The sequence below is a fragment of the Lampris incognitus genome, chromosome 14, assembly GCF_029633865.1.
Source record: "Lampris incognitus isolate fLamInc1 chromosome 14, fLamInc1.hap2, whole genome shotgun sequence".
NCBI lineage: Eukaryota > Metazoa > Chordata > Actinopteri > Lampriformes > Lampridae > Lampris > Lampris incognitus.
Window position 1 is genome coordinate 19395374 of NC_079224.1, and position 15478 is coordinate 19410851.

At 44.7% G+C, this 15478-nt stretch overlaps 1 protein-coding gene across 1 annotated transcript; it reads right to left on the reverse strand.

Moving 5' to 3' along the window:
• Positions 1-334: 334 nt before the first annotated feature.
• Positions 335-6107, reverse strand: LOC130123606 (UDP-glucuronosyltransferase 1A1-like). Its single transcript, XM_056292828.1, has 9 exons — positions 5423-6107; positions 4942-5005; positions 4530-4678; positions 2125-2252; positions 1932-2025; positions 1583-1708; positions 1396-1483; positions 984-1203; positions 335-710 (listed from the first exon to the last, which is right to left on the reverse strand). The coding sequence occupies exons 1-9, from the start codon at positions 5948-5950 to the stop codon at positions 440-442; spliced, it is 1668 nt and encodes a 555-aa protein (XP_056148803.1). The 5' UTR covers positions 5951-6107; the 3' UTR covers positions 335-439.
• Between the last annotated feature and the right edge of the window lie 9371 nt (positions 6108-15478).

Sequence of the window (15478 nt, forward strand, 5' to 3'; positions counted from 1 at the left end):
CGAGGCATGGAGGTACTCGGGTGGCTTTGCTCGCGCTGTGACCTTCTCAGATGTTTTGCTGAGGGGATTCAAGTGGGGCTTCGCTGCTTTTACTGTTGCTCTGGCTGTTGAGTATGCCCTGTTTCCCCCGAAGAAGAGTGACCACTGACGTTAGATGATGCCTCTCGCAACAAGAACATACCGTAACTGAAAAGAATGAAATTATGTATTTTCTGTATAATAAATGTTTTCTTTGATCACCCAGTGGATATGACTTGGACTCATTTTTCTGACATTGCTGTTGTAGATTTGCTGAGTATGCCCTGGGTTTGCAGAAGTCAAGATTGCTCACCTTATTTTTCACTTTATTATTCACCTTATTTTCTTTCCCTTTAACAGGGGTATGGCTGATTTTTACGCATGCATTCATCTTTAAGCATTTCCTCTGACTGCTTTTAGGTTATTCCTGTTTTCTCTTCCTGCTTAATCTGGAAAGGCACATTCTCATTGATTTCACTGTCAAAATGACTACAACCGCCATCAGCATAACTAATAGAAGTATAACATCCAGGCTGTGGTACTGGAGCCAATTGAGATCATGGGCGGCAGGTCTAAGATGATGCGCCCCTTTGTGCCTCATCACAAATTCGGTCCAGTACACTGAAAGGTCAAGAGGGTCAATGGGACGATCTTTATGAAGAGCTGAAAGCTTCACCGCACTGTCTTTATACCTAGAGTTTCAGATGCACACAAGCAGAGGGGAGGAAGGGGATCGAAACATTTTAGCAGTTAGTCTTGGAGCTGTTGACATGAAGGGCAAAACCTCAAACTTAGTTTAATTTTCAACAATTGTCACAACTACAAGATTTCGTAAGCTCTGCCTGGTTTACTTTAATAGGTCAGCAGTAAGAGATCCACTGAATTCAAAATCAAAGCCTCAGACTATAGAGCCTGTTTTGTGATGGACTTGGAAGTAGGACTGCCAATGAACTCTGACTTCTCACCTGGTGTCATTGATGACTTCATTAAGTCCCAGAAGAACAGTGTCAACACTGATGGTAGGAATATCCAAGACCACACCCATTCCCCTGCTTGCCATCGCATAAGCATTGCCAAACTGGTCCCCATTTATTGGCAACATCACCATGGGAACACCATGACACAACCCTTCATAGATACCGTGTGATCCAGCATGAGTGATGAAAGCCCGAATTCCACGATGTGCTAACAGAAACAAAAAGTGTTTTATAGTTGCTGCATATGAACAGGTTGTTGTTGAACTATGATAGATGAGTATATATGGGTATGGGTACTTGAAGTTAATTGGGAATACTGTTGTTTTGAATATAAACTGTGTTAATCCATTACTTGAATCAGTTCAGTGACAGTGAATTTACTGTACTGAATTTACTTTACCCAGTAGGTCATTCTGTGGTACCCATTTCATCAGTTTCACATTTTCTGGAATGTTTTCAGGAACTGGCCCAGTGTATCGCCATACTACCTAAACCATCAAGAGTTGTTAGTTGCAGTGCTCACTGCTGTATGTTATGCAGTATTTTCCTGTACCTTTGAGTGAATGTCTTTAAACAGGTATTCTTGCCTTCTGTGGAATCTGTCTGAAGGCTTCTAAGAAGATAGCATTTTTGTCCTCTGGTAGAGCTTTTATCATGGAGCCCAAGGTAAACACCACAAACCCATACTCGCCTGACAGCCATGACTCAAGATCCTACACACACAAACGTATACATCCAGTGGGAACAAAGTGGCATCTCTCTCTCTCTCTCTCTCTCTCTCTCTCTCTCTCTCTCTCTCTCTCTCTCTCTCTCTCTCTCTCTCTCTCTCTCTCTCTCTCTCTCTCTCTCTCTCTCTCTCTCTCTCTCTCTCTCTCTCTCTGTCTCTCTCTCTCTCTCTCTCTCTCTCTCTCTCTTTCTCTCTCTCTCAGGCCCCACCTCAGGCAGCGGGTTCCTCATATTGCAGTTGATCCCCCCAACCAGCACCACATTCGGCATGAGAGGACGTGGGAACTCTAGTATGAAGTCAGTCCTGTATAAACAAAAAACAACAATATCAATCAGTGCATGCGTGGGAGATAGTGTGAATGTGCTTGTAGGATCAAAATATGACAGCCTCTTTGCATGTTACCTTAGCAACCATATTGCAGAGTCTGAGAGCACGTCAGCTATGCTTACATCCTCTCCCAAAAATTGATAGGCTATCTGGTCAAAGCGCCAGTACAGTAGTCGGCATAGCAATGGGTCCATTAGACTTATCTGTAGAACAGTGCCATTGCAGGCGAAGAAAAAACTGTACGTAAGCAGTTGATAACAATTTAGAACTTAAAAAAGAGTACTTAGCATAAATAGCAAGGAGTTATAGTGTAGTTCAGTTGAATATTAACAACGTTGAAGCTAAAGTTGTCTTTTTGTACATATACTCAGTACAGATTATTTTGTAAGCTATCCTGATGGTGCTTTTATAAAACCAGACTAGGTCAAAACCTAGTATGGTGCTGGACCGTGTATGGTCAGTGTTTGAAATTGTGGCAAATTTGTTACAGGGATGGTTAGTGGTAGTGTCTATAATGTGAATTCCTGGATATTAAATGTTAATCTATAATTTTCTGGAGTGTTCCCAGTAACATTTCCTCACCTTCTTAAAATAATGGCCTAAGTCATATTTTCAAGTTTAAAAAAAAACCCCAGAATAAACTGACAAATTTTGCTTCAGTTTCAGTTTATTCTATGTCTAGTTGGTACCGCCCCACCTCTCACACCAGCTCAGGCTCCTTCCCTGCCAGAATAAACTGACAAATTTTGTCTGTTTCAGTTTATTCTGTTTTTTGAAAAACGTGAAAATATGACTTAGGCCATTATTTTAAGAAGGTGACGATTTGCTGTTCAAGTGTAGCATATCACACGACATCGTTTAGCTACGTTTGAGTAAAAAAAAAAAGAAGGTTATAAATGCAGTTACAAAAACAATACTTTCCATCTTGTGATGTTTTGATTTGAAAGAGAACTAAATTTAATTGTAAGCGTACCTATTCTGATTACTTGTTAACTCCCCCTCCACTTTCAACTGTTTCTATCTGCGCATGTCTCTCGTTTTTCTAAGACTCACTCTGTATTAACAGGTGAATTCACAAAGAATGGATTGTGGCCGCTAATAGCACCATGAATTGCCTTGATGCATGCTAAATAATCCAGGTAAGAAAATCAAAGAAGGTTGAATCCGTTCATCTGGATACAATATTATCCAGATCAAGGCTGGATTGTGGACCGGGCATGCCGGGCGAGTGCCCCGGGTCCCTGGGCCACGAGGGGCCCCAAAAGGTCAGGGGCGATGCTGTGAGCTGCTATCTCATCTCTGTTTGTTTTGTGATTCAAAATTGTGTTGTACTTTGTAGTCGCCATCCGAAACCCATGCAGATTGGCATAGCGTCGACTACCATGTTGGGCATTTGCATTAGTTTTAGATTTAACAATGTTATTGTTTGTGTAGCCTATCTGACGGGGCGGGGGGGGGGGGGCAATGGACATGCGTGCCCCGGGGACATGTGTGCCCCGGGGCCCCATGGTGGGTTAATCCGGCCATGATCCAGATGAACTGATTCAACCTTCTTTCACCATGAATTGCTTATCACTTCAAGGTCCGATTCACAAAATATATTGTGCTAATGACATGACAGCGCAAACACGGCCATAAAGTTTTGGAGCCGAGTGCAGTTATCCATGTGGCATAGTATTGGTGGCTTTGCACCAAGCTCTCAGTAGGCAGGCTCAATGTCATCATTGATGTCATCAAGTATAGCAAGAATTGTTAGACCCCGGCAACCTGTATCTGCGAATGATTTCGGTCTCAGTTAAACCAAAAAGTGATTCCGCTCGCGAGCACGCCTGGCACGCCTTCTTCGCCTGGCTACATTCACTGCTGCCATGATCACTGGAAATCCTGGGCGTCAGTTACGACCAACTCTCTGAAGACGCTAAAAATGTTCACTACGCTGGTGTTTTGCAATGAGGCTCACGTGCATGGAAAGGGGTCAATTTTGCGCCAAATGTATGCATATTACCCAATTTTAAATACGTGCAAATAGCACTGGAGTACCGAGACGCTATTTTCTTGGCAGCACAGTTAGCGGTACATTTCACCCTTTGCGGGTGCTTTGAGAATCAGACGGTTTCGTTTTGTCTTATTTGTGTAGGTTTAGCTGCAGCAAACGCAACGCTAACCTTTGGATTCACCAGTGAGCGTTTTGTCAGGGCGATTGTTTTTGGGGCGCTTTAGCTTTGCACCCTCCCCCATGCCGCTCAACGCTTAGCCGACCAATCGTGTAACTTTCAGTGACATCGTTGGTCACCTGATCCAGCGGCCCAATCGTGTCAGTCAGCTAATCAGACGTCCGCGTTTGTTTGGCCCGGTCCAGCCAACGAGCGGGCAGGCAGGGAGGGATTTTACTGTTCAGCTGAGCGTTAGATGGGGTAATAAGCGACCTAAGTGATGCATAATAGATGCGTGTATGTCCATCCAATAGATGTAAAGTGTACCAAAGTGTTGATAACTCTCTGCATTAAGTTCATTTTATCTGTGAATCCGCTGACGAAGCGAGGGACGTATGAGGGAGGGGAGGGGCAGGCTGCAGACGTCACATGCATGGAACATGGGATTCCTCTCAGCAAATTGACAGTGGGGAGACCTGAAATGGTTTAAGAGAGAAGTTTGCGAAAAAGTATTGGACACACACACACACACACACACACACACACACACACACACACACACACACACACACACACACAGAGATTTCCAATTATTGTTGAGCTTTATCAATGTTTAAACCTATGCTTTGGCAATATGTAGTGTTATGTCATGCCAGTAAAGCCATTTGAATGGAACTGAACTGAATTGAGAGAGAGAGATAAACCCACTATGTTTTGAACCAGCAAAGAGAAAACTCACCTAGCTTTCGAGCTATGAGTGAGCCTGTAGGTATGAATGGATCTGTCAAGACGGCATCAAAAGACTGCAGGAAGAGAAAGGATGCAAGGGAAAATGTGATAAGTAATACATGGGGGAGAAACTCGTGCACAGCTGTCTCAGCACAGATTTGTCCTCTGTCCTTCTCACATGCAGACAGTGTCATCAGCACCACACCTTCCACACACAAATACTGTCTGTCACCCACCCGGCCATTCTACACACACGTGGGCTTTAATAATAGATCACTTAAATTATGAACGCTCATATTTTAGTTACAGTCTACAGGTGGGCCTGTAGAATGCCAAACGACTCTGACCATATTTTCTATTGTTTTGTTACATATCTGTAGCTGACAAATGTGTTAAAATAGACACATACAATATCACCAAACAAATTAACGTTGTACAACTTGGCCATAATATTTACATGCATAAATGATACCCCAAAAACATTCACTCACCTGCTGCGCTAGATGAGCGATGAGGCTAGCATTGAACAGAAGGCTTTCGGCAGTGGTATGGATAAAGCCAACGATTTTCCCGACTTGGTAAATGCGACTGCTTATCTTCTCCTTGAAAGATTGGGAGGACTTTCGTATTACCTCCGTGTGTAAGCTCAAAACAGAATCGATATCTTCCTCCCCATAAGGGACGGGATATGTGAGAGTACTGTAGTGTTTACCAGGACCCATACGTATGCTGACCTCAGGGATCAGGACGGTGACCTGGTGTCCACGACGACCCATTGCTTGGGCAATAGCCTTTATACCAATCCAGTGACTCCCATCCATGGGCACCACCAAGAGGTGACCAGAGAAACCAGTCGAATTCCTTACATTATCAGAAATGCTGCCAACAACGCCAGCCTTTGTTTCTGCCGTCCTCAGCTCCCATTCAGGTCTAGCAGACCAGTTAGGCTCATTTGTGGCCCCATTCAGCTCCAAGGCAATGCTGAAGAGCAGACATACAAATACCATTGCTTTCCGCATTTCTACCCCTACCTCTTTTTTCCTCTGTCCCCCTCTCCCCCCTTTTTTATACTGTCGTATATGGTTGTATATTGTACTGATTGTAAAGCCCTTCGGGACTACCTTGTGAATTTAGCCTATACAAGTAAACTTGACTTGGATTCTGTAGTCTATCTGATTTCCTTCGCCTCTGCTCTTGGTTGTTGAGTTTCTCTGTGAATTAGCAGATTCCTTTGAATGGGTGTGTGTTCAAAGTCCTACGACATTGGCAGCTCTCCCATTTTTTTTCTGGGAGGGCCAAACCAATCAGAGTGTGTGTGTGTGTGTGTGTGTGTGTGTTTGAGAGAGAGAGAGACAGACAGACAGACAGACAGACAGACAGACAGAGACAGAGAGAGATATTCCCAGCTGATCACCACTGCACCGACAAAGTATAAAGATTTTAAAAAAATGTTGATCGGAGGTAAACATTCTCTCTAGCAGTGTTTACCGAATGAGGTATGGTTGAAAGATGATGATGTAACTTGTGCTTTAAAAAAATTATTATAAATAATTAAATTATTATAAATGTCATCCCGACATTAAACCAAACATTTTCTCTCTCTATTTTTTACAGTCTATAATAAATTCTACACTGGAGATCCTCTTCTGTAAGCTGGTGCTTGAGGAAAGGCCAAGGGTCACAGTTCAAATATAGTTAGAAGTCCATAAGCAGTCCGTGCACATACTTTTGATCACCAGTCCATCAGTTTCACTGATCAGTATGAGCAATCTGTAAATTGTCCATTACATCAGGCTGTGAAAAAAGTCTACAAGTTGTCCAGGGCAATAGTCGAACATGTCACCCCCGTAGGCTCACGCTTGCTGGTGTCCATACATACAGGGTAGTTGAAGGTAGAATGGCTGTAAGGGTGGAAGCCATGGAACCAGTCCTGGTGCAGGGTAGACAGGTAACAGCTGCTGTGGTGGCTGAAGGGATACCCAGCTGATTGTAGGTCATACGTCTAGGTGGGTGTCTCTCTCTTTGTGGCAGCTGGTAGATTGGTTCTATTTCAGCAGCAGCACTCGATGAGGGTGAGTGGTCTTCAGGCAAATTTCCAGCAGCTAAGTTAATCTCCTCACCAGGCAGGTTTCCAACAGTTGTGCTGAGCTCCTCTTGCCGATCTCCACCAACAGGCTGTGCTGGTATAGGGACAAGGACTGCAGCTCTGACTCACTGTTCCATTGGTTGGGGTCCATGTTCAGGCTCAATCTCTGGTCCTGCATGTCTCTTATTAGTCATGGCAGGCAATGTGGCTCGTAATGGAGGTCATATTCATCCCAATTGTCTTCGTCAGACTCTTGAGGCTGCGATGCAGACTGGTGCCTCTTTCTCTGTTTACTTTTTCATTTTTAGCCATTTCTGGTTGTCTCTCAAAAGGTAAGTGATCACAGGACATGGGCAGATTTCTGTGAAGGACTCTGGAATATATTTTACCCCTTTCTGGTCTCACTTCATAAATCAGTAGGTCAGGCCCTATTTGTCTCACTATTGTGTGAACTGTGTTTTCCAAATAGTCATGGAGTTCACCTGGTCCTCCTCTTGGTGTCAGGTTTCTAATCAGGACACACTCACCAGGCTGTAACACCGAACTCCTGACCTTTGCATCATAATACTTTTTCCTTCTTTCAGCAGCTTTCTGCGCATTCTCGTTTACAATGGCGTATGCTTCCTCCATACCTTGTTTCCATTTCTTCACATAATCTCGCTGGTCACTAAAACCTGACTCTGTGTACAGTCCGAAGAGTATATCAACTGGAAGATTGATGAGCTCCTGAGCAAAAGGTAGAAAGGTGAGTAAGTAGCCTGTCACTTCACATCGGGTACAGTCATAAGCATACACCAATTTGTTCAGAGACTCCTTCCAGTTTGATTTCTGCATCCCAGTCAGTGTCTTTTTTCCCCCTCCTTTTTCTCCCCAATTGTACTTGGCCAGTTACCCCACTCTTCTGAGCCATCCCGGTCACTGCTCCACCCCCTCTGCCGATCTGGGGAGGGCTGCAGACTAACAAATGCCTCCTCTGATACATGTGGAGTCGTCAGCCGCTGCTTTTCACCTGACAGTGAGGAGTTTCGCCACGGGGACGTAGCGCATGGGAGGATCACGCTATTCCCCCAAGTTCCGCCCCTCCCTGAACATGTGCCCCGATCGACCAGAGGAGGTGCTAGTGCAACGACCAGGACACATACCCACATCCGGCTTCCCATCCGCAGACACGGCCAATTGTGTCTGTAGGGGCGCCCGACCAAGCTGGAGGTAACATGGGGATTCGAACCGGAGATCCCCATGTTGGTAGGTGACAGAATAGACCGCTACGCTACCCGGACGCCCCTCAGTCAGTGTCTTTAGCATCTGCAACAATGTTCTGTTCATATGCTCCACTTGACCGTTCCCCATTGGGTGATAGGGTGTTGTCCTGGATCCGGCCATGCCACTGAGTTTCTTTAGCCGAGTGAACAACTGATTTTCGAATTCTCCTCCTTGGTCGTGGTTGATGCGGGAGGGGAACCCAAACTTCAGGGCAAAGTCATTGAAAATGAGATTTGCAACAGCTTTTCCTGACTTTGATGTGGTGACATATGCTTGGCCAAAGCGCACGAAATGACCCTGAATGACAAGGATGTACTCATATCCACCCTTGCATCGGTCAAGATGGAGGAAATCAATACATACCAGTTCAAAGGGCTGTGTTGTCACGATATTTTTCATGGGAGCTCGAATAATTCTCGTCGCATGGCTTTTTCTGCTTCAGACAGATGCAGGTTTTAGTCACATAGTGCTCAATGTCAGCTTGCATATATGGCCAGAAAAAGTGGTCACGTACTAGAGATAAGGTGCAGTCAGCACCTTGGTGTCCCATGTTAATATGCAGCTCCTGCAGTACTTTTCCTTTGAACTGCTGTGGGAGGACTAACTGTTTGTGGCTGTTCTGAACAAAATGCCGTCGCTGTCTATTGTCAGTTTGTCCCATTCTCTGAACAGGCATTTTGTCTTTGGCCTGATTGTCTTTAGCTCTCTACCTGGGGGTCTGGAACCTGACAGTTTACTCTCTAGTACAGGATGAATCACGTGATCAGATTTTTGTGCCTCTTTTAACTGATCTTTTGGTTTGAGGCTGACTGATGTAGTGGCTGTCTCACCTGCAACTGAGACTGACATAGATGCAGCTGAAAATTACAGCGTTGCAAGGGACTCTTTTTGTACCTCAACAGTTTGGGTTGTGGCAGCAATGGTGTCAGGCGGCAGCTCCACAGAACATTCTCTCTTCAGCAACTCCACGGCCAGCGGCATCCTTGACAAAGCATCTGTGTCACTGTTCTCTCTCCCTGGCCTGTACTTTATCGTAAAGTGGAAATCAGCCAATTCTTCAACCCACCTGGAAGTGGTTGAATTAAGTTTTGCAGCTGACCCTTTAGTCGAGCGGTTAGCGATGTCTCCTGCGGTGCGGGCGATACGGTTTCGCTTCCCGGCCGCGGCAGTTCCTGTGGTTGCGTTGTCCCCCGAATTCGCTACATTGGTGTCAGAAGTGGGATGGAGCGACCGTACGGCCATCGGAAGCGTATGCGCCCTGAGGCGTGAAGGAGCTGATATGCTTAAGCGCGGGGACGCGCTTCCCGAAGGAGGGGGGGTAGTGTAACGTGCATGGATAAGAAGACACGCTGGCCGCTGGCTAGCGGGTCTGACCCTTTAGTCTAGTGGTTAGCGATGTCTCCTGCGGTGCGGGCGATACAGGTTCGCTTCCCGGCCGCGGCAGTTGCTGTGGTTGCATTGTTCCCCAAATTCGCTACAGCAGGGGTCTCAAACTCAACTTACCTGGGGGCCGCTGGAGGTGGAGTTTGGGTGAGGCTGGGCTGCAAGTATTCCAAAAAAAAAAAGTACAACCGATCCAATGTTCTCAATCTTTTTTTTAATTTTTTTTTATTTATATATACACAGGTGATCAAAACAAGACAGGTAACAGTACAAGTGCAGGAACAAAAACGAACAGTGTGAGACAAAAAGGGGACACCAGGTTCTGTTATGACAAGATGGAATACTAATAAGCTAATAAGCTAAAAAAAACAAAACAACAAAAACAAACAAGCTATCAAATAAGCTCATTGACCTGCAGTGCACAAGTGGTCAATGAGCTCCATTTGAAGCACAGGAGGGGCATTTTGCACATCAAAGGAGAAGGGGTCAGCAAAAATTTGAAAAGTGGCTCTGTGTGTCTTGAACTCTGCAAACCTGTGATCAAATTGCTCCTGTAGCTTCACAATGGCATCAGCATACTTCTCACCACTGAATGGTGTGCCTACATCCATGAGTGCCTTGCATGCTGGGAAATGGCAGAGGTTTGTCTGAGAGAGCTGGGCTTTCCATAACACAAGTTTTGTGGAGAATGATCTCACGTTGTCATAGGCAGCACTGACAAGCTGCCCCTGGTTTTGTAATTTCTTGTTCAGTACATTCAGCTCGTGTGATGTCAACAAGGAAAGCTAAGTCCATGAGCCATTTGGGATCACTTAGCACAGGAACAGCCATCCCAGCCTTCTCCATGAAGGCTTTCACTTCTGCTCTCAACTCAAAAAACCTCTTCAAGACGTTTCCCCTGCTGAGTCAACGTACCTAGGTGAAATAGAGCACATCCTCATATGCTGACTCTATTTCCTCCAAAAAGGCGCGGAACTCCCGGTGCTTTAAAACCCCTGGATCCGATATGGTTGATGCATTTCACAACGACAGACATCACATTGTCAAACTTCAGGCATTTGCTGCAAAGGGGCTGCTGATGGATAATGCAGTGCAGAGCAATGGCCTCCTCCACACCCTCCTCTTCCAGTTTTTTTTAACAAGGTGCCACCACTCCATTTCTCCTCCCTGTCATTGATGGCGCTCCGTCGGTTGTTATTCCAGCAAACCTCTTCCATGGCAAACCCGCATCCACAATGGCATCACACAGCTGGCGGAATATCTCCTGAGAGGTGGTCTGGCCATGCATTGGAATCACTGTGAGCAACTCCTCCATCACTTCAAAACTGTCGTCAACACCACGGACATAGATTGCGAGCTGTGCAGTGTCAATGATGTCTGTTCTCTCATCAAGAGCGACTGAGTATGCACAGAAACGTTTGGCTTTCTCACGCAGTTGATCATATATGTTACCTGACAGGTCAGAAATGCGCTCTGCCACTGTGTTGGCTGAAAGGCTGATGTTGCTAAACTGACCCTTCTTTTCCGGACAGACTATACTTGCAGCCTGTAACATGCACTTTTTAACAAACTCCCCTTCTTTGAATGGCTTTCCCGACTTAGCAATCATCTCACTCTCCACGTAGCTAGCTTCGACTGCTGCATCATTATCTTTGCTAGCTTTCTTGAAGAAATCTTGTCGCTTCAGTAAACATGTTTTAAGATTGGCGACCCGTTTCTCTCATCTCCCTGGTATTTTGTATACTCATCAGCATGTCTAGTCGAGTAATGACGTCTGATGTTGTATTCCTTGTGCACCGTAACTTTCTCGGCGCATATAAGACACGTCGGGCTGCCTCTGTGCTCAACAAAAAAATATGCCGTCTCCCACTTTTCCTGAAATTGTCTGTGCTCGTCACCAACTTTTCTCTTCACGGCAGGTTTTGAGAAAGACATAACTGGGGCTTGCTGACAGGATATATTTTCCTTCCACTTGGTGTCGCTACGGAATCAAGTTTCAACCAAGTTTCAACCGTTGCTAATTCGCGCTGCCCATTATGGTGCGTTCAAGTTGTGCTCGGAAGTCGGACTTTCTGAGCTCCGAGTTGGACATTTCAACGGGAAGTCTGAAATCCGAGTCGTCCCAATTTACAACTTCCAACGTAATGGGAACGCACCATGACTTGACAACAAACGCGACACCGGAAGCTGTCATGAGCCTGCGCTATGGTAGCTCATAAGTGAAAAATAAAAGCCCAGGGCAAGCGCGGGCCGCACTAACACTAAACTTTGATGTCAAGTAGGGGGCCACAAAATAACGTCCCGCGGGCCGCGAGTTTGAGACCCATGCGCTACAGTATTAACGCTTGCTTACCTTACGCTCGTCTATGAGCCCTCGAAGGCTCATTCATATTTAGCCTGATTGACCGGTGAGTGGCGCGGGAAGAAGCGCTACCTGATTGGCCGGTGAAACGTTGTTGCTCGCGCTTGTCAAGACATCCTGAGGAGACGAGCGTAAGCAGAGCGGTTGAAAAACGTGGCGACACTCCCATAGGCTCCCATTTTTAAAAATGGCGGATACTTTTCCGGCCAGATTCCGGGTTATGGGAACCATGAATAGTTCCAAACATTGACGTTCACAGCATTGCTTTCCATTGTGTATCAAGCCATTTCAGCGGTAAGTTGATAAGTTAGAAGGTAAGATTTTTGATAATTCCCTCCATTTACTGCATTACCTGAGCGCTTGAAATGTCAAACACGACAGGTTGATAAATGTATATTTATATATTTTTGTGTGTGTGATATATCATATCAGTAGTAATCACCTAAAAACAAAAACTAAATATTTTTATATCATGTTGTTAAAAGACTGACAAATTAATGCTACTGGTTTAATCATTTCCGCTGCCTATGTCAGAGCTGGGGTCAGGTTCATGCGCATTATAACTGCAAGCAAGTACATCGCGACAGTATGTCACCTAAAAAGGTTTATCCGTCTGGCGCAGAGAAGCAAAAGAGGAGGAAAGCAGAGGACAAAAAACAGCAGGATAAAGGTACTGTTCTGCACTTTTGCACAGTTCAAAAGCAATTCGAATAGTTAACTTGTTCAGTAAATGCACTGTCTGCTGGTTTATTTTATGACTTTCCAGCACAGTAGTAAGTCATGACAATGGTATGGTAATGATCAAGCATGGGCATTATATTGTCGGTGGTGGGAGGTGGGTTTAGCATAGGGGGTGGATGTGGGGGCCCAAATCTTAGGGCTTCATAAAGCTTTGGGCCGGCTCTGCTTGCTAGTTAGCTCGCTAGTTTTAGACAAACTTTGAGGAAAACCCTACACTACATATAACATTTAATTCAGTTATTTCCATTGGGGAACATTATAGATTATGGTGTTCTCGTTATCAACGGGTCTGTGATGGTAGTTTGCTGTACTGCTATATCGTTACACTTGAATAAAATTAATGTTACTATATTTGGCTAACCTGTTATTAATTTGTTAGCTCGCTAGCATAGTTTTAAGTTGCCTTGAAATGGAACTCGTGAGCTCGTGATCAGGACATGCCCAATCGTGTTTTGAACTCTGTTCTGCGCTCTCAGTAAATGTCCACTTTCGAGGTTTTTAATATCGGTAGGGCGTTCAACTGGTGAACAAGGTAAACACACCATGTGACAACAGCAGGAGAAGGTAGGAGATAAACCGAGAGTGTGTTCTTTCTGCAATACATTTCATTACCATCTTTTTCCTAATTAATTTGTGGTGAACATTGCATATGTTGAGAGAGGTTACCATGGTCATTGTGTATTATTCAGGTGGACATTTTTTGTGAGTGTGCATGGTTATTTACTCTGATATTTATTGTATGGATTATTGTATGGATAACTAAAAAGGACAGATTGCTCATGTTATGACCGAGTTGTAAACGCCACTGCCCAGTTCGCACTCTACAATATATGAAAAATCAGACCTCATCTGACACAATATGCCACACAACTTGTGCAGGCTTGGATAATTACTTTATCTATCAAATACACTATCAAAAGTTTGTGGTTCTTCTCACAGATCGCTACAATGCATTCATTTGTTATTTCTGTGTAGCACTATCTATCCCTTTTAACTGTCAAGGACAACGCTCCTGAGTTCTCTATACAACTCGGTATCTAATAAACTATTGAAGTATGCTAACTTCGCTTCTTGTGTGTTTAAAGTATGTTCTAAAGGCTCTAAATGTCTTACAGTGTCATCTGGCAACTCCAACTAAAAAGGTTGACTACCCCTTTAAGGCGCTTAAATATGGCATATGACCCCTTTAAGGCAATCTAACATGGTCTAGACACCTCAATGTGTCACCGAGTAACTTATATTAAAACGGTGGACTAGCCCTTTAAGGTTCTAAAATATGGTGTATTAGCCCTTTAAGGTTATATACTATGGTCTATGCATCTCTGGGTGTCACTAGGTTACTTCCAGTAAAAAGGTGGACTAGCCCTTTAAGGTTGTAAAAATATGGTGGACGGCCCGTTTAAGGCTAACTCAACATGTCACTCACCATAGCCTAGACACCACAGGAATAAACATACATGAATAATTCACACTCACACAGGTACATAGAATTATATATACAAGTGTATTATGAGTAATAATTATTAGATTGAATGAAAGTAGTAAGCCTCAATGGCTAACAAGCATCTGCATTAATATACTCACAAATGAATCAGACCAACACATTAGCATACAGCTCAACAACCCTATAACTAAGCCGGCAATAAAAATAAAAGAAAGTCAACCCCCAGTTGCAGGCCTGTTTCTTTATCGGGTACGTTGGGGCCCTAACCAGCCCTCTTCGCTCCCCTTGGAAGCCCGCACATCCAGCTTGTACTCACAATGAATGCTCCTCTTCGTCTCGCGCTTCCCACCGCAGTGCAGCAGCGAACGTCAGGCCTGCAACCATCCTAGCTAACTGGCTAGTTAGCCGTTAGCACCATCTCACGGTCGAACCATGCGCTCGCCTCGGCAGCACAACACGGCAACAGACGACTCCTTCTGCGTTCCTCGATTGTCGCATGAACACACCACTACACTGTAACTGATAACGTTACTTCGCTAAACTAGAAGACGGCCCGACTCGCTGTGGGGCAAGCCCCTTACCGCATCCAGTCCATTCGCGCGTCTTGCTGTGCTAACAACGAACACCGACTGGCTAGCTCGCTCCGTAACGTCGCTGGGTCCACATATGGGACTGACGAGTAGTCAGTTTGTCTCCCCAGTCCACACAAACAGTTCCCGGGATGGGTCTCGGTCAGACACCCGCACACATCACTGTTCACTAAACTTCAATTACATTTCTCTCACCGCAACATAGCATATAACAACTCGACATCAAACTGCTCCGTTTTGCTCACACAAGGGACGAGTGACCTACTTTCTCTCCCCGTTCAGTCTGCTCGCGCTGACGTTCCCTGCTGCCCTCTCAACCAATCACATTCAAGGTAATTTATTCTCTCCACAGCCAACCAATCACAACAATGGTAAGTTATTCTCTCCACAGCCAACCAATCACAACAATGGTAACTTTCAATAATAAAAGTAAATGCATTTCACATTGGTAAACAACTGTTTTGCAGAAAAATATCAACAATATAATATATTCATATTCAAAAGGTAAACAAATAACAAACATAGGCCAAACTCTTATCTAATAGTGCAATATAATATATCTAAGGCCTATAATTTAACCACAGGGTTACATCTGCAATAGCAGAGCAGCTTGAGCAGAGGACACAATGCTTTGGCCGGGTAAAGCTTCACTGTTTGCTCATAGTTAATTAATTAGGC

Bases quoted from the DNA above. Each gene is read 5' to 3' on its own strand.
- LOC130123606 (XM_056292828.1), bottom strand. From the start codon at position 5,950: ATGCGGAAAGCAATGGTATTTGTATGTCTGCTCTTCAGCATTGCCTTG. The intron at 1,204-1,395 runs GTAAAGTAAATT...TGTTTCTGTTAG, and splicing joins ACCACAGAATGACCTACTGG to CACATCGTGGAATTCGGGCT. The intron at 711-983 runs GTGAGAAGTCAG...CTGAAACTCTAG, and splicing joins GAAGTCATCAATGACACCAG to GTATAAAGACAGTGCGGTGA.